Genomic DNA, 25,988 nt, shown 5'->3' with positions numbered 1-25,988 from the left:
TGGACGGGGTACAACTAGACGCCTGTCACCAAAATGCAGCAGGTACAACTAGACGCCGGTACAAGTAGACATCGCCCCAAATGAATGGGTCCACAACATCACAATAGAAATGAACCCAGATTGTAAACAATAAATTTTGCAACAGCTGATCTATTTGGTTTGATTTTAAACCGTGTAGTATGAAAGCTTGCATTTAACTACATGTGCCACGGCCCAACAACCGGTTCAGTGGCAAATGGACGGCTGCAAAACGGTTTTCTGTCATCGCCGTAACTGTATAGTTAGAAAGCTTTCATGTTTTTTATACTTAACAGTGCTAACAAAAATTATCCGTACAGTTAACCATATAGTGTGAAAAGAGTGTTACCATAGATAAAACTAACATAGTCCCTTAGTAGATTTCCCATCCTTATGCAATAGCTGAAGCCAATTTTATTTTTAGTTCTGTCCCGTTTTCTATAGATGTTGTGTTTTGTTTACAATTTGTTTCTTGTAAATTCAGTAATTAAAAACCTTGTTTAACCAAATACTGCAAATACAACTATCTAATCATAAAAAATAACTCGTCCACTAGCTATATAACCAAAAAGTGAGACACAAATAATGAGAAACTAACCCTAAAATAATAGAAACAAATTGTAAACAAAACACGACATCTACAGAAAACCGGACAGAACTAACAATAAAATTGGCTTCAGCTGCTCCATAAGGATAGGAAATCTACTAAGGGACTATGTTTTATCTATGGTGTTACCATGTATGGTGAAACAATTGTTGTTCTAACTTTGTGTTCTTAAACATTTTTGTAGAATTTTTATTTTAAAAATAAGTTACAAAATGGGGAGTAAACCTTGTGTAAGAAAAGTCTCGTTAGCAACTTACAGTAATGTATTATTTCATTACCTAAGCTAAATTATGGAACTTTAAATCCAGTAGTCCTACAGTAACTCCTTACAATTATCACATATATTACAGTCATTTAATTTTAGGCTAGATGCAAACATTTTATTTTATGTTGATTGGATTTTTATTTTGCTTGTAATCTTGTGAAAAAATGAGACAATAATGAAAAAATCTCCTGGATTCATGTTTGATAGGAGATAGGCCTAACTATGAAATTAACTAAATTCCTCACTGGTAGATCTGAATGTTGTTTTGTGTACCGTATTAAAGTTTAAGAAGATTGCTTCAAAGTTTCAAACTTTTTTTAGGGCGCGTCTCAATATCTCCATGTCACCACAATATCTCATTGTCATATTGTGTTATTTCAGTAATTAGTAAGTTCCATTGTTCCATATAACTGTATATAACTTTCATTGCTTCATTACTGATATGATTGAAAAGGAATTGCATGCATATAAAAAGGACTTGATTATATATCAAGGGAAACACAAATAAAATGCTGCTGCTCTTCAAAAGGAATAAAAATAATACAACTAAAATTTGCAGTCAATGTGGGATACAGCTATTAACACCTTAAATTTGAGAACAATTGTATAATTGACACTATAAATATTTTTACAATAATCATTCAACTTTCTTAGAAAATAATTGGTAACAAACTTTTAGTACAATCTACATTTTAATATCTTTGGCACATTACATTTATCAGCGCATTTGCTTACCATCCAATTAAACCTAATTTTTTGTGTGTAAGACTCCTGTCAATAAGTACAAATATTTTTAACCCTAATAATGAATCAAAATGTAAAAAAAATCATTGACTTAAACATATTTTTCTATAATGTGAATTTTTAATTTTAGTCCAGGAGTTTGAGCAAGTACGTAATGCTATTCAGTTACTTGTTGTTAAAACTATTCTGCAAGTTTTCAAGTCCATATTGGTTTGTAATAACTGATCATATCAGGGGGAAAAAAATTTCATCTAGGTTTGTGAATTCAATAGAAAACACCAGCCAGTAGATATATTACTCGTGGTTGCAATAACAATATAGTCGCAGCTTGTAGTTGGGCATACACTTACTTTGGTCCCCATATAAGTTTATCCTGCTGATTGTTCCTACAACACTAAAGCTGTTTTGGTTCCCATCGTGTCTCACTGTCGACTCAAATAGTCCATTCCCTGGAGTAGTTTGAATTGTAATGCTCAGGTCAGTAAGTCCTTTGTCAGAAGTTTCAAAGGAACTGTGAGAAATTGACTTTTCTTCTCTTGCGTGCATGATCTTCTTCAGTGTCAATTCCACACACTGAGTAAAATCATGGAGCAAATAATTAATGTGCTTCACCAAATAGGCGGAAGCTTGTCTTACCAAGGTGTTGTTAGTAGAAATGTCCTTACTTTGGTGACAAGTGCACCAGTGGTCAACTATCCCTGCGTCGGGGCAAGTGCGGTCCCCGGGTACAGGCAGGAACATGCTGATACCTCTTGGGAGTGTTTGAGCATTCTGTAAAGCTTCAGATCTTTTCTTCAGTGTTTCCTTCTCAAGTTGTTTCAGATTTGTCAGATCTTTCAAGAGTTCATGCAGATCAAAAGGTGTTGTTAATTTTTTAGCGTTTCTCTTCAAATTGCTAACAGCTGTCGTATACTTGCTTCTGAACCAGTCTGGGTAAACTATAAACAGGAATGGCAACCTCTCTTCTAAATATCCTTGGTAAGTTCCCCGTATTCCTCCCCACCTGATGCCATGGTCACTCAAGAATACTAAGATTGTGTTGTTGAAGATACCGTGATTGTACAAACTCTCAAAAAATACTTTGTGATCCTCGTCGCCGTACTTTGGCAAGTTTAAGTAATCGTGGGATAAACTTGTTCCCCAAAAAAAAGAGAATGTTAAAACGTCTTTCATAGTGATTGAAAATTTTGAAGCGTAGTCAATCAAGGTCTCCAAACTCTTTCTAGGACCGATGCAGAGGTTTGCATTCAATCTTTTTTCAAAACCAATATCGTCTTCGGCTACTTTATTTAGAACTCTCATGTAATAATCAGTTGGCTGTTTTCGGAATCCTCTTTTAACATAGTTAAATATTCCCATCCATGAAGCATCTTCACCAAATGCAGTTTTGAACCCTAAATCACTAAAGTTGTTCCAGATGAAGTTGCAGTCATCAAAAACATAATGGGTCTTTGGCCAGCATTTTTGTTTCAATTCCTCTGTAGTGAGGCCTGTTAAAACCGGTATCAAATTAGGAAATGTATTGTCCTCTACCTTATTATATCCTAGCATTTCCACAGCATTAAGTGTTTTCTTTAAGAACTTAAGAGTCTTTGGCATTTGACGATAAAGGTTTAGACGCGAGACTGCATCCACCCCAAAAACTAAAACACTTACAGCTTCTTCAGAGTTAGTTGAGTGTTGTGGTTGTGTGGTGTTTGATGAAAAGTCTTTTGGAAAAAATGCATAATAGTCTTTGTATACCGTGTCATTTCCTACGGAACACTCCACCTTCACATACTTGTTGTGTATTGTAGCAGATCTGAGGAACGGCACACAATCGGCTGCAAATCTGCAACAGATAGTAAAACTCGTTAACAACATGGACAGTTTGGCTCAGGTTCGATTAGGGGAAGTTTTATGAAAACTTGCACAGTTGATTTAGTATACTTTAATCAAAGCCAAGCAAGATAGATCAAATCTGCCACCTGCTCCCTCCTCCCTAATCATATACTCCACTAGTAATCTAGCTGGTCCTCACCCATGTGTGATGACTATTTTCCCTTCATAATCCATAAAAGAGTTATACATCTACAGCATATTCCTATTGATGATAAATCTACAACAGTATCTTTAGTTCAGTATTATGAGACACCATAGATGAATCCTTACCTCACGGTTGAGTCAACATTGGAAGGATACTCTCCGGATGGGTTGAATTTCACTTCCTCCCGCCAAAACGGCCTGTAGCAACAGCTGATCTGACCTTCTGTCACGTTGTAGTAGGAAAGTGCAGATGTGTTGATGTACACAGCCGTCAGGTTAGATAGGACCAGCGCAGGACCGTACTGTGCAGAACAGTTGAGCACTGGCTCGTTGTAGACGAACTTGCGCACCGAGACGTCCATCGGGTCAAGGTCAGGAATCCGGCAGCCATTCGTGTTGACGAGAAATCCTGAATAAAATGTGGTTCCATCTGTGACATGATCTGTAAAAACGTTTGTGTTGAAACACCAAATCTACAATCTAGATGGAGCATTGTGCTCACTTCATGCATCAGTGACATTCTTTGTGGACGAATAACTAAACTTTTTACTGGATGGTGTTTCATACTTCCACCCCTGTTGGAGCAATTTAAGGTTGGGATTCTTAGTTTAGTCGAATTTGATACAATTCTTGATCATTTACATGCTACAATGATGAAAAAAATATTGCTTATCCCATGTATTCATCCTAAATAACTATTTATAAAATATTATGATTTTGTATTCATCTGATAACATGACTTAAGTGAACCATGCAACTATTGACAAATGACAAACTGGTAAGCACATTTATTGATCAACATAAATAGCTCATATAAGAGAGTAAATGATATTCATCAGCAAATATATTAGCTAAATAAACTGAAAACAATTTGTTGAATTTTCACTGAATAATTGTATGAAAATAAATTCATCTCCATCATTTGGACTAAAATTTTGATCACAGAATGGTTATTCGGATATTTACAAAGTAGTAATGGATAGTTTCAAAGTGAATTGTGGAATAGAGTCAAAGGCAGAAAGTAGTTGATTGCAATCAAAGCCAGTAAGAAGTTGCTTAGAATCATAGCGCATCAATAGAATAAATTGAATAGAATCAAAGCCAGTAAGAAGTTGCTTAGAATCATAGCGCATAAATAGAATAAATTGAATAGAATCAAAGTCAGTAAGAAGGAAAAGAGTCATCGTCCAAACTCTCCATTTACCTCTGCTTGTCTGAGGAATAAACAGAGAATCGTCTGATCTTTCTATGGTCAGTTCCAGCGCGGCCCATACTATCACACAGCCAATGAAGAGATATATACGCACACCAGGCCTCGAATATGTAGCCTTCTTCAATGGCATATGATCACTGCAACAGTCATTCATAATTTAATCACTATTTTTTTTTTATACTGCAATAAACAAGTTTAAAAAAAAAACATGTTTAAAGACGAACATGAGTAGGACTAGGATGACTTGGCTTTTAGATGGAATACTGTATATTACCTTGGCAAAAACCACATTTGATCCCAAAGAAAGAATTGAAGATGAGTGTCAAAAGGCTCAGATGACTTTTAAAGTATTGTTACATCTAAAATATCTCTAAACATTTTTAAGTTTACTAATTTAAATGTTAACTTACCTATTCTCTACCGTTTAACAGGCAAATTATGGAACTCATGGATTCTGCTGTCGCCTAGAAAATAAAATAAATTATAAAAATTGAAACAGATAGATAAATGATTAGTAAAAGTGTTGCAAAATGAATCAAATCTGTATAAATTCAAGCAATTTTACTAAAGGGTGTCCCAATAAGAACGCCGGATTTTAAATGTTAACAAACTTATATTTTCACGCTAAATTTACAATATGAAACATGAATCTAAAAGCATAGTATCTTTGATTAGTAATGGCATATTATGTCTTGTAAGGGCCTACCTGCTGCCTGCTGACAAGCCCGACATCTCTTGACAAAGTTTCCCATCACTTTTTCACACACTTCCTGTTGAATTCCATTAAGGCGGGTTACACACCGGTGTCACGGATATGATGTCGCCGATATTTCTGATGTCGCGGACATGATGTCTGCGACATGTAATAAAATGCAACCATGGGAGAAGGGACACGTGCTGGCGACATGAGAGGGAATCAGTTCAGTTTTTCACCAGTTTCAATAATGTCATCCTCTGAAGAAGATGGTGTGTTAGTGTTGTTGCTGCTGATGCTACGGAGACGAAGACGACGACGAAGAGTAAATGTGAGAAGAGATAACTGGACCCATCCTTATTGGAAGGATAATCAGTTGTCCAGTCAATTCACATTGACTCTAGTATAATATAACCACCACTCAACTCACAAAACAAAACAGAAGTACCAAGACCAAGTGACAGCGCCGAAACTACTAGAAACGTGTTATGCGCATGCGCGGGCCCAAGAGACACGAGACATGTCTGTCCAAACACCGACCGGTTGGTTCGCTCGAGACACGCGTCTGCGACACGAGTCGCAGACAACGTGTCCGCGACACTGGTGTGTAAAGCTCCATAAGATAACATAGGTTGGTTTTCAAGGGGCATGTCGCGGACACTAAAAATATCGGCGACATCATATCCGCGACACCGGTGTGTAACCCGCCTAATGGCACGAATAATTTCATCCTTCAGGTCTTGGATTGTTTGAGGATTATTGGCGTAAACAAACGTCTTTAAATATCCCAAAAGAAAGTAGTCACACGGTGTTAAATCACATGATCTTTGCTGGACAGTTACGATCACCATGTTTTGAAATTACACGCGCTGGGAGTCGTTCTTGCAGCGAATTAATTGAATCTCGAGCAGTATTGCATGTTAATTGCGCCGTCCTGTTGAAACCACATGTTTTCCAGGTCCATCTCCTCAAGCTCGGGCCAGAGAAACTCTCGTATCATTTCCCTGTAACGTTCACCATATTTTTACAGTCAAAGCGTTTTCATCCTCGTTTTCAAAGAAGTATGGACTAATGACTCCATTTGCTCAAAACCCACAACAAACTGTAACACGAGGAGGATAGATCGTATGGTTTTCTGCGAGAGTTTTCTGTGATGAGTTGAGGATTTCCAGTTTCCCAAATTCTACAGTTTTGCTTATTTACATAACCGCTTAGATGAAAGTGTGCTTCATCTCTAAACAGCAAAGATTTTTTGAAAACATGTAATTTTCATCTTGATTTCCAACCACCCATTTTACAAATTCAAGCCCTTTTACGGGATCTCTTGGCTTGATCTTTTGTGTGAGTTGAATTTTGTAAGGGAACATGTGAAGGCTTTTTACCAAAATTCTTTGTACTGTGCTCCGAGATAGGCCTAACTGCTGACTACGACGACGAATCGATGTTCTTGCATTGTCCTCTGCACTATCATGTACAGCCTCAAATATTTTCAAGGGAGGGATCTGCCCGACTGCGCACTAGTCTTTTAGGGTTTTTTTTTTAATGTTCACAAACCTAGAAATCAATCTTCGGTCAGATGACTCATTTGGTGCATTGTCCCGGCCGAAAATAGGTTGTTTAGCAATCCATGACTACAAATGGGACCTAATATTGATAACATCGCTGATAATTTGTGAATTCCTATTGAAATACAGATAAGAATAAGATGCTCCTGAAATTGGATGTTCTTACTGGGATACCCTTTACATACGCAATCTTATATTTACGGTTCCTGTAACATTAGAACATTACAAAAACGTCAAATATCCCCCTGCTGCAGCAAGACTACCTACCAACTAGGGGAACTTCCATTTACCTGGTTGGATTTTTGCTAAAATATTCCTATTGTCACATAATTTTCTATTTAAAATATGACTAGGTTTAACATTTATTTTAATTAGTATGCCTAATTAGGTTTGCTACTTTAGAAATAAAGGAATAAAGTGCGTTTTTAATAGCTTATTTGAAATAAACAAATTTGATAAATTTGATCAAAATATATTTGTAAACAAGCAACAGAGTTTATTTATTGTCCATAAAATAGCATAGAAATTTTTAATGTACAGTTTTTTTTCATAAAAAATGTGCTAACTTATATAAATTAATTTGAAATGATGGTGTTTTTGGCCTCTGGGGACATCAAAACAAAAAAAGTAAATTGGTCCCGGGTCTGTCTTACCATGAGACCTAAGCTGATAGATTATACCCTATATGGGGTATTTACTAATAGAGTAAATATTCAAATATTTAATCTAAAATGCTGGGTTAAATCATCTTCTCTTGAAATGTAGATCTATGTCAGCATAATGAATTTTAATGCGGATTTCAACATCTCTTTTGTTCAACTGGGTAACCGAATATTTTAACTTTTAAGATGAAGGTTTCTTTATTCTATGTCATTTCTGTAACTTATAGAAATACAAAAATAGGCTACCTACATTATGTAAAAATAAAATATATTTGGGAGTCATTCCCCACATGAAAAGGGTTAGGCTATGGTACCTAACCCTAAAAGAAGAGAGCAAAACTATTTTTTTGTAATGCTAGGACCAAGATTGGCTAAACATTTTTAAATGGCAAATGTGTCTAAAGATACATTATTTTTTATGGCTACATAATGAAAATAATTGACAATGATCAAAATTCTATAACTGGCCAAAGTTGAACCAGAGTCAAAAGCTTCATGAAAATCAGAAAAAAAAAATTGGAAGGATAAAAGAGTAAAATCCTCACCAGGAATGAAAAACTGTTATTCAAATAAAAATAGCTTGTTCCCTGTATGGGAAATTCGCTGAAACAAGAATAAGTCCTAGAAATTAACCATCTTTACTCAACATCCCCACTTGAACTCTAATCGGAGGATTTGATTAAAGAAACCGGCTTTAATTCAAGAGTTTCATTCATCAATAAGTTAGATCAATCTTTCTGTTGTAAGGCCCGTCCTAGCTGAGCGGTGAAAATTCGGCCCACGGTGGGTGCGTGCGATTCGTGCGAATCGACCGGCGGTAAAAATTTCAAATGCACGAAAAGACGCCTTATTCTGTAGGCCTCTTTTATGCACGACGTTTCCGCCGGGCGGAATCCGTTGGGCTTTCCGTCGGGGAGTGTCTCTAGGATCAATGGGAATCTACCATGTATGCATACAATTCTCTGATTTAAAACAGCAATCCTAAAATGTGATTTTTGAGTCAAGATGCTCATTTAATTACATGATTAATTTTTATATAATGCAGTTAAGATTCTGCAGGAAATAGCAAGCCAACGATTTCATTGAGTGGTTTTAAACTTTATTCCTCTAATAATGCATCAAGCTCTAAAAAAAGTAGTCCCTGTTAAATTGATCTTTGTGGATCAACTGAAGACAGTTTTGTTGTAGGTTTGTATTTTTATTCAAATAAACGCTGGAATGGATCAATACCTCCCATATACCACTCACTATTATTATGATTTAAACTTTAGTTTGACCAAAAACAACCTACTTGTAAACTAACTGGTTCTACTGGATTGGGTGTATAGAGGCCAAAGACGAAAAACACTGTAAAAGCTACTCTAGAATTCTAGAGGGGAAAACTATATTCACATTCACACGATAGCACTCGAAGAATAAGAGAAACATAATTAACACAAGCTCTATACATCAGCGTTTGAGCTTTACTGGACAATTAACTTCGTATTTTGCAAAAATGAAGAAGTCTTGATTTCTTATAGTATCCAATGTTAATGTCATGCTTCATACATTATAAATTAGAACTTTTCGATTTTGAGGTTAGGTAACTTATGTAGTAAATTCTTCAGTTATGTTTTCTGAGTTTCACGCCTTACCTATTTCGTGATAACCATCAATATCGGCTTCAAAGTGATCTTCTAATTAAATTGTAAAATAAGTTTGTCCTTTTGAATTGAAAAAAAAAACAATTTAAGTTAGTCAAACAAATAAGTATTGATTAATCAAATCAAGTGTGATTCAAAGTTTAAGAAATGTACACAAGCCATATGTACATAAACAAAAATAAACACATGTGTAAAATGTTGAAATGGGTTTGCAAAGGTTTATGAGATTTTATGCTATAATGATTTATGATCGAGTTGTTTAAACCCATGGTGGAAGGAAAAACATAGGTGTGCTATTACCACATATTCTGACGTCACTCGGATTGCAAACAAAAGATCACCTGATTGTAACTGTCAAATTAGTATATGTCTTTGTTTTGAATTGGTTGTTATTGTTTTTATTATTATAAAAACAATAACAATCAAATCAAAACAAATACATACTAATTTGACAGTTACAATTAGGTGATCTTTTGTTTGCAATCCGAGTGACGTCATTTAAACCATGTGAGTTTCTCTGTGGCATTTTGTACAAACAGTTTATCTGATTATTGCGATTACTTATGAAGGGCAGAGTTACGTGCACAATAGCTTAAGGTTGAAAACATACCATCTCATTATTTATCAATAATTTTTAAATTGCCAAGCGGGTTAAACACATCAGTGAGTGGCAGTTTTTTAATAGTTTACTTCGTCTTATGAACACAGAAAATTCGTAGCCTAAGAAACAACTTTTTAGTGTAAACCTAAACAGGTGCAACTTAATTGTTTTTTATTCACGAAGACATAGAAGAGAAGTGTTATGATTATTGTTTGGTTTTGAATTGCAACTAACATAAAAGCTTAATCAATCGATTGTTTACAAACAATGATTCGTCGAATAGTTGCATAATAATATATTGATTCATATGTTCGTCACTAATGATCTATTGTGACAAGTAAAGAAAACATGATCATCGTGATCTCTAATCCTTTCCAAATATTTGATATATCAATCTTTGAAATGCAAATCTGGACCTTTTCCGCTAGTGTGTTATCACTGCATTTAATTTGTTTCTATTTCACTTAAAAGTTGTTCTTTATATGATATACGCTAACCAAACCTAACCTAACCGCCGCGGCGTGCTGTATGAGATTAAATTCTTGTATTGAACGTTACAAATTGCAATACTGTACTAATTGTGAAAATAAATTATGCGAATTTGAAATTTGAGCCTCTCGCTTCTGGCCTTATATGATTATTTAATTACTTAGGAATAAGTTAAAATTGCTGGCGAGATAATAATATGGTTCGGTAAAACTACAGTTGGTTGAAAAATCTAGTATCGCTTTTACGATCGAAGGAGCAAGCCTGATTTTTCGCTCTAGTGCTATGATAAGAGGTTTTGCAGTTGCACATCTTTCAAGATGTTTCCGCTGAATTTGGGAGGGTAAAAATAAGGCAGTAGGCCTACTGTTTCATTTTGGGTGTTTTACTGACTAATTTATAAAGTTTACGATTATTACCGTTTAGTTGAGTCTTAAGGGAGGAAATGTGCGTGTATCCTTAATGTATCGACGTAATTTCGTTTTAACATATTCATTCTCAGAATAACAGCGCAATTGTGTAATCAAAATATCCTATCAGTATCACTTCAAGTTGTCATATTCTGAGACGGGGACAATGAGTTTGAGAAGAGAGTTGATTTTGTTGTTGACTGGGATCGTTTATCAAAAACAAATAATCACCTGTTCAGGTTAACAGTTTTAAAAAGTACTAGATAACCTGTTGCTCGAAATCGAGCAAAACTTAAACTTGTATAAAAAAATACCAAAAACATAAACAGCAAGACCTTAATCAAAGAGTCACTCTAAAATAATTTATATGACTGATTATCGAAATATAAAAATATTATGATGTAAAAAAATATAAAAGCAATCTACAATATTTAAATTTACATTCACTCTCATATCGCGTTGGTTATCTCTTATGTATAGTAGGCGGGTGCACTCTATGAGCACGTAAATGTCAACCACAAACTGTTAAGTGAGCTTTTGACCTAATGTAGCTCAATTCCTCTCTTGACGCCAACCATTGCTACTCTTATTCTAGCATTGTTAAATTATTTCTTTGATGTGTTCTGCTTTAGGCATATTTAAATTAGGGGCCCCAACCCAAGTCTCCGGTTGGGAACATAAGAGGGTAAGCAAGTGGATCTAACGACAGATCTATAATGGATACGCGTTTAACATTATTAGTGTTGGAAAAAACTATACGATTTATTTGGCCAGGTGCTGCTTTAAAAATTGCTGCGAAATCTACACAGGGTGCACCATTGTAAAGAGGGAAGACACTTCTTCTGTCTCTTATTATGTAGGCCTACATAAGAATCTCACTTGACTCCTCGGAACTCTCGTCCCTACATAATGTCTGCCACAGTCTTCAAAGGTTTGAAAATTGGTTGGCATTGTGACCCTATTTCCCGCATATTTTTTCATTGCATTTTTTGTTTGAATTGTGCTTAATTCTCTTTTGGGTTCTAGTTCATTGTTGTACTTACTTATATCCTTAAAATCGGGTTATTTGAACTGTAAAGTCCATCCATCTCTATAATTGTGAAGAAGATTTTATTTCTGTATTTGTGTCTTTAATTATCTATGTGTTTGTGTACAAATAAAAATTCTACTGAGCCGCGTGGGCTGAAACTTTACACGAAGGTATAGTCCAGGCAAAATACGACAAATCACACTTTAACCTGGGCAAAATTGCTTCACAAGCGATTGAAGTGGTATTCAACACAGAAAATGATGCTTTATAACATATCCAAAATCCGACCATGGGGAATTACTAAAAATTCAAATTCAAAATGGCGGCAACATTTCATAAATTTGTGTGATATTTGTTTTAAGACTTTTGGCGGTACCTATGGGATAACGGAAAGCACATATACAAATTAAATATCAGATTGGATGTTGAAATATCAAATAAATACAAGAATAGACTTTATTAAAACGACAAGGGCATATTTGTATGTACATTTTAGTTTCCATCTATCTATATAAATAAATAAAATCTAGATTATAAATATAGTTAAATAAAAATCTATAAAATTGTTTCGCAATGTACAATAGTTTTGTCTGTACATTGCTCAGAATCATAAACTTTTAGGTTATTTTTACGTTTTATACATTAAAGAAACCGAAAAAGTCCATCTAAATTTCTGTCTGTCTTCCTGTCTGTTACTGCCCAAGACTAGAGCCATTTTACGCGGCCTTCTCCTGAAAAACGAGAGTACCTATCAAGTTCCAAATCATTTTAATGTATTCACTGGATTGGCGAGATTGTCTTTAGCCATTAAAATATGGCGTCACTACTTTGTAGATAAAATGACGGACGTTTAAAAACCCAATTTTGTGCGATTTTTTGTAAAGTTTTCTCCCAATGTTTATCACATATTCATCTATGAAATAACGAACAGCTGTTCCAATCAAGATGATTTCTTCTAGCTGTCACTGATATGTTTAAATTGGATGTTGTTTACAAACCGTAACCAATTCAGATCACGTTTTGAAAGCAAATCCAAACCAAGTAAGATTTAAAAAACGTTTTTCCTTACATAACGGATTTAATTAATCGCAAGTGCAATAATTTGTAGGGTAACCGTAAATGAAAATATAGATTCTTTGTGTATAAAATTGTTCCTGAGTTTTGATAGCTGGGGAAAAGACCTTGAATCAGTGTTGTATATGACAGGGAAACTAACATTTTTTAAATGAGCGTTTTCAGTCGAGACTCGGCACACGACCGACGCGCGTCTACATGTCCATATTAAAAATAAAAGTAGGCCTACCGTGTATTTATGTTTTATTCGTCATGTGTGTACGTGTACAGTTCGTGTATGTGTTCCAAAAACTCCAAGACGCACCTAATGGGGAAGCTCAAGACCTTATATTAGGACTGATGATGGCGATTTAAATTCGCCGAAATGAAAATGCATAATAGGAAATGCTGTAATAGGATACATTAGGATCGACCGGCGGACACAGGTAATTTAACCTTTTATTGATGGTCATACCATTTACCATTTACCATTTACCATTTACCATCGAAGTCTTCGCCGCAGTCCTTGGAGACCGGGGAATTGTCAATTTTTTTCTCATCTTTCTTCTTGCTAGCTTCTTGATTGTGTGTAGTGTTGTAGTGTGGTTGAATGTGTGATTTGTATGATGAGTGTTATTTTGTAGGAAATTTATGTTCTTCTAGATATTCTGTAATTGTGTAATAAGGTCGATTTAAGAGGTATTGTTTCAGCTGTTTTTTGTACCGATCCGGAACAACAACAAACAACATAAAATGAAGTTATGTATAATAGTTTGGCCAGCATATCTGAAAATATGCAAACCAACTGCTGTTCTTTATACTGTGTATATAAGAAGGTTTTAACTGAATACTATAAGATCCCGGTGCGTAGAACGGGTACACAGCTAGTAGTTACTAAAAAAGAACTAAATTTAATAAGTTTTCTTGGACAAACTATTCATTTGAAAAACTGTTATTATTTTGTTCCAATGTTCTTACATTCATTTATCTGGCACTCTCCTCAAGAAGCATAACAAGACAGTCCGTTATGTTTACACCCACAGTTGCGCAATGGGTCATAAAAGAAGAATGGAACATTTTCAGTAATCACTCTATGGTTGGTGGTATATCAGATACTGTACGGTAGTACGATTTTTTCACCAAGAAGGACATTATTCTCAGACATTTGAACAAATATGTGAAAAAATAACTACTATAGGAAATATTAAACATGAATAGGCTACTATAGTATGAAACAGTAAACATATCAAAACAGGCAATGCAAAAAGACTAAAAAACAAAAAGCCGTACCCCCATACATCTCTTATGGACGTTTCGTAGTTTGAAAATTGTTTAAGATAATTTTTCTTATAGGCCTATCTCCAGTTTTTACAAACGATTGCAGTTTGTTGTAGCCTTAAAATAGTCTGTGATAAAAGGGTTTACATTTGAGCTATTGATAATTCAAATCGGATGATTTAGAAACGAGCTACGAACCCTATCACAATATTAAATTTAACTTTTTAGATGATAAGTCATTATTAAAAGATGTACATCTCGGGTTTTAAATATGTCACCAAGTTCATTCTGGTCTCAAATTACTCAGTGAATCTTTGGCTTTAATTTTATTAACCATTTAATAAAATCTGATGAATTTTAATTGTGTCATGAATCTTTATTTAACAGTAGATTATTTGTTTTTCAAAATTTGTCTTTAGTTTTAGACATATATCCCCAATTCTAAATAGCTCCCGAAAATCTTTACAGTCTTAAATAAATAGTAACATTATTAACTTTTGTTTTAGCTATGGATTACTTATTGGGAGTTATAAGAATTGGGGATAAATGCCGTAAACTAAAGACAAATTTTGTAAAAGAAATAATTTACCTACTGTTAAATAATGATTCATGACTCATTTTAAACTTGTCAGATTTTATTAAGTGATACATAAAATTAAAGCCAAACATCCACTGAGTAATTTAAGACAAGAAAGAACATGGTGATATATTAGCAACCCGAGATGTACATCTTTTAATAAAAACTTATTTCTAAAAAGTTAAATTTAATATTGTGTTAGGGTTTGTAGCTCGTCTATAACACGTCCGATTTTAATGATCAATAGCTCAAATGAAAACACTTTTGTCCCCGAATATTTTAAGGCTAGAATAAACTGCAAGCGTTAGTAAAAACTGGAGATATAAGAAAAATTATCTGAAAAATTTTTTCAAACTACGTAACGTCCATAAGAAATGTATGAGGGAGAATTTTTGTTTGAATATATATTCAAAACGAAAAAATATATTTAAAAACGGATTTTAGCATTGAAATCAGCGTGAAAATCTAATTTAAATAATGACGTGTCACAACACTATCATTACGTTAAAAAAATATATTTATATTCAATATGGCGAATCCAATATGGCGACAAAAATGCGTTCCCTATCAAAATAAAGGACTAACCACACAATAAATATCGGTGGTAATCTCAAGTGAATATCTCAAAAATATGCATAATATATGTTTATATGTTTTATATGTTATATGTTTTAATGTCTCCAATGTTGGGGATAACCGCCATATTTAATCATCATTTGAGGGGGTTTCCTGTAGACCGATTTTTGGAAATTTTAGTACGTCACTCTGCACACCCAACACTATAATAAAATGTTTTCTTGCATTGTTTTAAGGCCATATCCCATATTTATCTGACTATTGGTATTTTAAAATAAATGTCTCTTAAGAAAAATAGCCGCCATTTTATTTTTTTAGACACTTTCCCATGGTCGTATTTTATCGGATTTTTGATATGTTGTAAAGTAATATTTGTTGAGTCGAATACCACTTCAATGTACAGGTCAAATCATAATAATTTTACTAGACTAGTAGACAGACTGTAAACCCTTCCATCACCTATTTGTTTCAGATCCACAGCTGATCTGGAAAGTAATACAATAATAATGGAGAGTTTTCCCCCCATAAGCAATTAATTGGGGTTGTTTCAAGTAAACTATGCTACATAAGAGGCTTTTGGATTATTATGCTGTGCTTTGTTAAAACAGATTTGCTTTCTTTATCAATAATCTCACTAAAACGAGAACATATAACTAATCAACGATAGCATTTTTGTTGCAGAATTCACGTAGATTTTACTATCTTCGCTGTTGATATTTCAATCATCGGCTTCCAGTGGATTTTAAATCAAATATTTGAGTTTCCAAATAAATTAACGTGTTTATTTTGCTAAAAATAAAAATATCACATTTTAAAATGTGCGATTTGTTTCTCAGTATCCAATATCATGTATAGTATGTTTCAAGTATTTTTTAACACAAAAATAACAATAAATTACCTATTTACGCAAACTGTTTATAATTGAATATTTAATAGTTCAAATATGAAAACGCTAAAATTTGAAATAAATTCAATTAAAATCTTTAGGAAAGCGCAGGTGGTAAAATGTTTGCAAGCCACACAAATCGCCAAATTTACTTTTTAAGGGACGGTCCGGTTAACAGATCACCAAAACAAGAGTCTTTACATCACACATATCTATGTGGATATAGTATATGATTCTAGGTACAATTTCACACGAACTTCCCTATGATACAATCAATGCAGGTTGCATTATCAATTCCTGTACTTCAAATAAACAATCGATATACAAGTATGCGTTTTCTCTCAGGGTCATCGAGTGTATCTTCAATTAAATTCCGCGTTAACTTTCTTCCATACGTACATCCTTACATTTATTTTGGGATTATTTACTAAAATATACAACCAGCTTAAAGTGAATACATACAAACAAAAAGATGTTTCAAAAAATTTTCCATGGAGTAGTCTTAAAAAATTAAAAATAAATCCTAAACGTGCAATCTAATAGTCGCTAATATAACTTTAGTGCAATATAGTTAACTTAGCTATGGCGTTTTGTTGCAAGTGTTACACTTTCGACACTTATTGCAACGGGATGTGTCAATTCGACACTTCAAACATTACTTTTACGACTATGAACATTTAAAAAAGGTTATCTCTGCCAATTGTTTAATCTAGTTTTCTGGTCGATAAAACACAAATAATAAATCGTCATAGATAAATTGGCATAGTAAGTTTTCCCCGCATAACATTGTTTATCAAAACCGTATAATGTAATTTTTACTGTTATAAAAAATATATTATTTTAAATTGCAATATTAAAAGATTATTGTAATACTAAAATATTTAACTTTAGATGATACTGACAAATAAATGTTTGTGCTTAGAATGTCGACATATTATTTCCAAGTATTTAATGGACAAATGCAGGACAAACAAATGATAGAAACTTGTTTGGTACTAACACCAATAGTGTCCTAGCGAAAGAAAAGAAAAGAGAAGAACGACATTTATTAGTCTTTATATATAGAAAATGTATTTCTTACAAATAATTCACAGATAATGCTGATAACACAAAATATTATATTGTAAAAACTATAATCCTTTCCTATAATATCTTTCCCGGACAACACCAAAATTCGAGAAATAAAAGAAGGTTAATAAACGAAATAAACTGGCATAGTAAATTCTGAAATCCTCACCTCTAAGTTTATCCTTCAAATGTTCAATGTCTGAACGCTAGTCACGCTGATTGAACAATGACGTTCAATGAAGGCTCAATGTTCAATAGGACGGCGTACACAGGTGACGTTTACACTTGCTCTGACAATCTACTTAGGTTTACAGGATACTTAGCAAGTCACATCCATCTGACGATGCTCCAGAGGTCGATGTGGTTACCATAGCAACCTAGGTGCGCGCGCATTCTAGACAAGCTTAACATATTTTCCGTTGCATTGATTAGCACTGAATTTTTTACGTTTTTAAAACAGAATGGAAATAAAAAACACGCAGAAACACAACAACCTATAGGAAAATGTATTTGCACATTTTTGTATATATTTTTTCTGTAATTTTATTTTGAAGATTTTTTTAGTTGGGCAAATTTGTAATTTTCTACATCTTGAGCATTTTTTACGTGTATAAAAAGACGATGGAATCACTAAACCTTTTAATTTAAAGAAGCATCAATTGTGCATCATACACTAAGGGCAAATTAATGGCATCTGGAGCTGGAATAAATCACGCCCGTGATCGGATCTATACCGTTTTGAAGGCGGCCACTATACGCACTTGGCTACCAAAATTATTTATTTTTGTAAAATATGACAATTGTTTTATTGAGTTTTTAAACTCCGAAAATTTTTTAGATTAAAATATAGAGAGTCTGATATTTTTTTATTTACTACCGGTAAATAAAATAATCTTTAGGATGGTTAAAAAATAAATAAACTTAAGAAGGAGAAAAATAATCATAAGAATAGTTTACATTAGGATTTCGTAGTAGGCCTAGTTGTGTTTCTATGTCACAGACACATTTGACTTTCGCAATGGCACGATCAAAATTATGTCCGTGTTTTGTTTCTATCCAACATTCTAACATATGAATTTTGTTAGGTAGCATAATTAATTTATAGCCTAAAGATAGATGGCATCTACAGGGTCTAGAAACAATCGGCTCGGGAGTCGGGATGCAACCAATATCATTCAGATCAGAAGGCTAGCACCATTACCAAATTGATCAGCCAATATTAAACTTTTTCAATGCTCATTGTAGATAGTTAGGCCTATATTTAGTTTATATCGAAAATGCAATTTTTTGGTTTGTAATTTTGATTCTTAATTATATTAAAATGAGGTCTGTTTGTCGTTCATTATCACGCAAAACTCGCTGAACTTTCTGTATTCCTTTTTGATATTTTGATCTAGGTCTTATAACTTTTCTCCAGGGTTTCAAAGTTCTGAGACGGGGATTTAAGAAGAAACCGTGATTACCGCCGAGGAAAAAATACAAGCGAAATGGTTTTGTTGAAACAAGAATCAAGTTATCGTTTGAATAAATTTTACGTGGTAACAATAAAATAACTTTCCGTTAACCGTAAACATTTATATAATTGTTTAAACTGTTTTTAATGGTTTAACCTTAGGGAGTTTATTAACCGTAAATATTAAGGAAATTGTTCTACCGATCAAAAAGATAGAGAATTTAAATTCAAATCAAATGAGACCTTGTTTGTTAAAATCGCATGACAAACAACCGAGTTATCAGTTTTTTTCTACATTCGGTTTTTATGAAAATTGACATTTAAGACTTTAAATGGCCGTCATATTGGATCGGCTTGAGATATTGGAACGAAACTTTGTAAGCTCTTTTTACCTTCTAAAATACACATTTGTACCAATTTTGAAGTTTCTATATCGAAAAATGTTCAAGGTATAAAACTTAAAAATCACAAACAGACCGATAAACAGAAATCTAGGCATTTTAGATCATACTTATGGCATTTTATGTTTGTCTTAGCCCAAGGAACAAGTCTACAAAATATGTCCAGACAATTTGGAAACACCCTGTATTAGTGATGATTTGGTTTGAATGAAAACCATATAACGTTAGAACCTCGTTCGATCGATGTATGACCTATTTTTCAACCCAGGCCTGGAAATGGATGGCTTTGAAATCCGGACTTCCAAAAGAACGTCTGATGAACGCAAAAGTTCGATCAGGACACATATATATAAAAGTATTTATATAAAAGTCGATGCTCTAGGTATCATAGACTTAGTTCGAAATGTCCATATTAATTAAGATCAATGTGCAATGAAGTATGCAACTTGATATTTTAGTAGGCCTACATTTAAATTGGTTTATTAAATGCATTAATCTAATTGTTTCGTGGGTTATTTTTAGTTTTGAGAGTCTTAGATACAGGGGAATGCTATACAGGGTGTTTTTTAACGCACACCCCAAATTTAAAGTACTCTGAGACACATTTTAATGACAAACAACCTTATATTTTTGGTATTCCTGTTTTGTTTACTTTATTGCCGATCAGCTGACATGCGTGTAGTTTGCATAGTTATCCATGTTAGTGTTATTGGGAATTTATTAAGGAATTCGCCCCGCCAAGTCCCCCAGCGGTACACAGCTGCTGCAGTGTATATATACATGACGTGACAAAGTGGCTTTTTTACTCGTCTATAGCTCTGAAGAAACAAAAGCTATTAAAATAATTGTTCATCCACTGGATAGGGGCAATCATTCTTGGCAAAATAAAAAAAAGAATTTAAAAAAAGGTTGTGTTTGAGCCAAGAAAAACTAGTTTGAAAATTCACAAATTTTCCGTGTTCTCCTTCTTCTCCTTAAATGTTGACGGACCTACAGCCCAAACCACTGGCTCAATTTTAATGTTTTTTATGTTGTTTGAAAGCCCTTAGCGTGTAGATGTGCCTTTTGAGGGTCACAAGTCGGTGCGTTGACCCATAAACCCTTGGCAAGCCCTCAAAGTACGATTTTGGCCCATTTAAATAACATGGGATTATCAAAACAAAACAAAAGAAGGATCAGCTGCGATTAAATCTCAATTAATTTAAAATGTTAGAGAAATTCATAGGATCAGCTGAAAAATTATTTTAAAACTTTTATAAAGTATTTTTTTCAGGTATACCGAATGATTTGAGCTACTTACTATATAAAATTACTTAGAGCAGTGATATTCCCTGATACTTTCCATTGAAAAATGCAGTGTACCGATGGTACACTGGTACAGCAGCTCGTCATTTTTAACAGTTTAATAGTACTTATCAAAACATATGAAACCTAGGAACTTGAAACTTAGTACTAGTACTAAGGTTAGTTTTAACATTGTTTCTTCATAATATTGCCAAAATTTATTTAACTAAATAAGGTTAGTTTTATGTTTTGATACACTAAAACAAATAAAACAATCGGGAAAATCCGTCTACGTATGTTAAACAAGCAAAAAAGTGAATGTAAAAAGTGATATGTAAATTTAGGATAAAAATGAGTTTTTCAATATTTGTTTTGCCCTATGCTATTTCTAACAAACCTAATCTGTTTGATTACATTTTTACTTCTCTAATAAGGGCTCAATTTACACTAGTCTTTAGATATACGGGTTTAATTATCGGAACACTTATGTAACACCAATGCATTTTATGTGTAGTTGTGCCCTGGTCTATATATAAGAGAAAAGAGGATTTTTATTTTAACTGTTAATTTTCTACAAAAATAAATACAATCTAACAAAAAACCACTAAGTGGTAACACTTCCCCCGCCAAGTCAGCAACCCAAAAAAGACAATAAATCACCACTTTTCCGCCAAGTAAAACAATGTAATGTATGTAAGTTTGGCCACTTGGCGGCAGACTTTTGCTTGATCACTTTAAAAAATACCATAAAATTAGTTTCATTGAGCAAGTATCTCTCCCAATAGTACATTGCTAGATGAGAGCTTATTTTACAAAATTTGACCTTATTTGTGTCACATTTCATAAAATCATAATAGTGATGGTTTTATATTTACTGATTACCTCAAAATTATTATACTTAGTTGGACTAATTAATTAGAGAAGTTGATTTGTGAAATTATCCACCAACGTAACTTTAATGAAAAAAAAAACAAGCAAAAGTCTGCCGCCAAGTTGCCAAACTTACATACATTACATTGTTTTACTTGGCGGAAAAGTGGTGATTTATTGTCTTTTTTGGGTTGCTGACTTGGCGGGGGAAGTGTTACCACTTAGTGGTTTTTTGTTAGATTGTAACTAGGAGAAGTTGTCTGTTTGCAATATTGAGCGGAGGAAGGATATCTGTTGTCTGTTTTACGTAAATGGGATGTCTAATGTCTACTCAAAGTATCCAAAGCCAATGCTGGTTCATGTTTGAGATGTCTACTTGTAGTATACTCAGTGGTAAATCTAGTTCACACAAATGACATGCCTTTTTGCAGAAAGTCAATGAGTTATATGTTTCTCTTATTATAAAATTAAATGAAAGTAAAACTAAATGTGTCACATTCAAAACAAAACGAAAACAATTCCAATCTTAATATTCAGGTAAATAACCAACCAATTGAAATAACAGACACAATAAGGTTCCTTGGTCTGACTTTGGACAGTATTACTTGTTTTGGGACCAACATTCTAAACTTTTTAAAATTAAATAACCTCCTGTCTTTTTGGGATTAAAAAATGTCAAAACTATGCAGTATTGAAGTTGTAAAAATGATCTATTCTTCCCATATGCAACCCCATATGTCATATATATTATATGGAGCTACCTCAAAATCGAATGTAGACCAAATTTTGACATACAGAAGCAAACCAAAGTTCCTAACCAAAGCTGTTTTAAATTTGTAGTGGATTCCAACTCCAAGTTTGTCATACCAATTCAGAAATATGTAAAATCCAAGTTTAGGCCAAGCTCACGTGCTGTCTGGGAAGAATCCTCACTGTGTATGGTTTATATGTTCTTGACTATATTATCATTGACTATTGGATACTGATATTGTTGTTGTATTGATAGTCAAAGATATTATTTTGTAAAAAAAACAAAAAAAAATAATCCACCAATTAAAAAGAAAATAGAAAACAATCATAACTACAACACACGTAACAAAAATAACTTTGTAATTGGAAATCATAAATAAATTCAGTCTCTTAAAAAAAAGATTCAATGCAGAACATGAATTCTTTAAATTTATTCCTTTGAAAATTAAAACAAAACAAACCCCATTTCTTAACTGTCTCAAGGAATATTTAATGGACCTGTCCTATTACATTTTCCATTTTAGATGAATAATTGAAAATGGATTTATCATAGTTTTAAGCATTAGTTTTAAATTATTTGACGCTATTCATGTACAACCATGTATACTTATAAAAAAAATACTTGACTATATAACAATGACTAGGTAGGTGAGTGAAAATTTAAAAACGTACGTTTTCATGTCCCTGGCCTTTTACTTCGTAGATACTGGATTTGTAGTTTATTATTATGTGTTTTAATATTTTTTGGGACGGGGGCAACATGTTACACACATTTATTTGGTTTTAAATAGGTTCTAGGTATTTTTTTCGTATTTTTAAAGTCTCGAAATTCACGACCATGGCGTGTCCCTAGGGTACATTTTCCAACTTTCACGCTGTTTTTAGACTAATTATTCATGCCGAAATATATAAAGCCATATTTTTATGTCATCAATGGTTATTAAACTTACAAAAAAAGCATATTATAATTTTTATTGTCATTACAAACTGACTACCATGACAAAATAAGTCTGTCCCTCGATTTGGCGTCACGACCATTTGGGAAAAATTTTCAACTTTGGAGCATGACTGTGGCAAGCCTGGCGTCGATGGAGTCAGTTGGTTTTAGAGACTAGTTCGGGGTGAATGTCAGGATTGTAGTGCCGGTCGTTTCGAGTTGAAAGGAGGAATTACAAGATTAATAAAGGAAAGATTGTGTTTTTTGTAATTTTGGTGTGTCCATGACCGTACGTAGTCATTCGATAAAGTAGACATGGTGTTAATTTTTGTTTATAAGATATTTCAATTGCTAGATTAACCTAGAAGTCCACTTTGTATCTTCGAACATGAGGTGCAGGGCTACCACCAGAACAGAGCCAAATAATACGTAATTTCACGACCAAAGTTTCACGACCATCACGGGTTTTTTCACGACCAATCCAGCCTTATGGATTATAGTGTGTTTGGTCGTGACAATAACTTTAATATAATTGTAAATTGAACAGTTTTGTTCAATTGAAACACATATTTTTATTATAACTAACAGGATAATTGAAGGATTGTTTAGAAAGATTTAGATTATTCCAGACAATTCACGACCGTACCGCTTGTCCCTGACCATCACGTTTATGATTTCTATCATAAAAATTTCAAAAATTAAAATATCGTCATATTTCAATGTTTTATACACAAAAGAAGCACACCTCTACACAAACATAACGATTTTTCGGGTCTCAGGTAAGTTTTTTCGGAGTTATACAAACTTAAAAAGATTTTATTGGCTTTTTTTCAATTTTTTGAGTTTTTTATTTTTTTCTAGAGAGACGAAATATACCAAGAGCTCAGTGACCTTTTTATTGTATAATGGTCATAAAAGTAAATTAGTTTATAGCAAAACATAGTTATAAAAATAATATTAACTATTTTTAATATTCATTTAAACGTCCGTTATGGTCGTGACAGGATTTTGTGTTTTTCCACTAAAGATGCTCTTTTAAAAAGAAACTACCAAAGATATTGCGTTACCATGGACATTTTATGAAACTTCAAATGTTAATGAAATAAAAAAAATAATAAAAGTTTTGAAAAAAGGGGAAAAAAATTTGCAAAGTGCTTTTCCTGAAAACGTACGTTTTTAAATTTTCACTCAGGTACTTGCAGTATCCAAAGACAATGGTAGGGATATATTTGGTTCAAATAAATGCCATGCCTATTTGGAGTATCTAAAGTTAATGGTGCATTAGCCTTAACATTTGCCTTTGGGTTGTTCATTTTGTATTAAATTGTGTATAATGGTATTAATCCAATCTTTCTTCCCTATTTTCTGTATTTCTAATGTGCTAGTTAAGATGATTTGATGATAAACATGTGTTTCAACTCTTTTGTTTACCTTTTTATTGTTATACTTAACTTTTTTTATTGTTAACTTTTCCTAAATATAATCTAACATACGTTCATTTTCATTATACAGTAGACTCCCTCTTTACCTAGACACCTTTTAAACATACAAAACTCGGCAGAAATGTCATCTCTTTAACCGGACAATTTTTATCAGCACATCGGTTTAACCGCGGACTACACCAGAAAGGAAGTGGGCAGTACTGATACACCTTTTCTCGTGGGAAAGATTTGAGACCAGTGATCACGTGTCTAAATACAATGCTCTCCTAAATTTAACACACTCACTCCCGTGAGTCTGGAGACGACATACAGAACAGTGTGACGGCCAGTACTGAACCGTCAATTCAAATACTGTATACAGTACGGTATGCATTTAAACGGCCTGTTTTAACAAGTTTTTGAGGACGTCAGTTTAACCGGAAAACCCGTTATCCGGACTGGCCTCGGTTCCGAGGAGTCCGGATAAGAGGGAGTCTACTGTATATAAAAGTATTCATCCAAAAGGTTATACCATAGACTAACCAACACAAGGGAGTATGTTTTATCTATGGTTATATTAATACCCCAAAGATAAAGTGTAATTTTAACGGTTACTGTTGGTTAAAACTTTTAAGTTCATTAATAAGTGTCAGGTTGAGCCACTTATTTTAGGCATTTATAAAAGTCATAAAACTGAAAAACAATAACTGGTACACCGAGTGGTTATAGTGCTCGCCTAACAATCAAAAAGGCACCGGTTTTATCCTGAGAAAAGTGTGTAGCTTTTTGATTGTTCGAAACTGGACCCAGCTGTCCTTGATCTTTGGGCTTTTAGTAAATGGTCCTGACTAATGAAACAGCTGATCTTAGTCAGTAACAAAGCTACACAGATCATCTCACATCATTCTACACTCATCCTTCACTCATATTTGGGTTTAAATACGCACCTAGGTGGTGTCCCCATCTCAATCATTGATAATTGATCATCTTTTAGAATACAAAAACTTTACTCACCTATTTGTGTTGTAAGTAAATCTCACAGTTTGTAATCCAAATTCCCACCACAAACAACATTCTGTAGAAGACCACTCTAAAACTTAACATCCTGTGTTCTGATTTGATAAGGTCCTGTTATCATTCCACTTATCAACCACAAGGGCTACAACTCATCGATTAAACTAAACTCCCTTGTCTATCATATCCATTATAAATAAATGTTTCAGTTTTCACCTATTACGTGCACCAGTAAAAAATCTATTTAAGAATTATTGAATTCAAAGAGTTAGTGTTTTGTTGTATAAAATTTAGTATGAACATTGTAAAATGATCTAGCACAAAGAGGTGTAAATTAATAAGAGGTTGAAATTGTAGTTGACAGTCAATCCTGCTTGTAGTTGTAGTATGTAACGTCAGACTATAAATAACCTAGGCGATAATTGCTCTTTGATGGGTCCTTTAACATGTTTGCTCC

At 33.6% G+C, this 25,988-nt stretch overlaps 1 protein-coding gene across 3 annotated transcripts; it reads right to left on the bottom strand.

Annotated features, from left to right (window-relative positions):
* Window positions 1-1,476: 1,476 nt before the first annotated feature.
* On the bottom strand, window positions 1,477-25,625 carry LOC129005874 (uncharacterized). Of its 3 annotated transcripts, none has more exons than XM_054434907.1 (5): window positions 25,532-25,625; window positions 5,283-5,336; window positions 4,864-5,009; window positions 3,786-4,101; window positions 1,477-3,465 (listed from the first exon to the last, which is right to left on the bottom strand). In XM_054434907.1, the coding sequence occupies exons 3-5, from the start codon at window positions 5,000-5,002 to the stop codon at window positions 1,929-1,931; spliced, it is 1,992 nt and encodes a 663-aa protein (XP_054290882.1). In that variant the 5' UTR covers window positions 5,003-5,009; window positions 5,283-5,336; window positions 25,532-25,625; the 3' UTR covers window positions 1,477-1,928. The 3 variants fall into 3 exon arrangements, with proteins under 3 accessions (XP_054290882.1, XP_054290880.1, XP_054290881.1); XM_054434905.1 differs by lacking the exon at window positions 25,532-25,625 and adding an exon at window positions 17,571-17,708; XM_054434906.1 differs by lacking the exon at window positions 25,532-25,625 and adding an exon at window positions 9,428-9,563.
* Window positions 25,626-25,988: the final 363 nt, after the last annotated feature.

This window comes from Macrosteles quadrilineatus, unplaced genomic scaffold (assembly GCF_028750875.1).
Source record: "Macrosteles quadrilineatus isolate MER2022 unplaced genomic scaffold, UCM_ALF_1.0 Scaffold_39__1_contigs__length_1060358, whole genome shotgun sequence".
Lineage (NCBI taxonomy): Eukaryota > Metazoa > Arthropoda > Insecta > Hemiptera > Cicadellidae > Macrosteles > Macrosteles quadrilineatus.
Note: the sequence above shows the minus strand (reverse complement) of the source record. Positions and strands in the feature narration are given on the sequence as shown.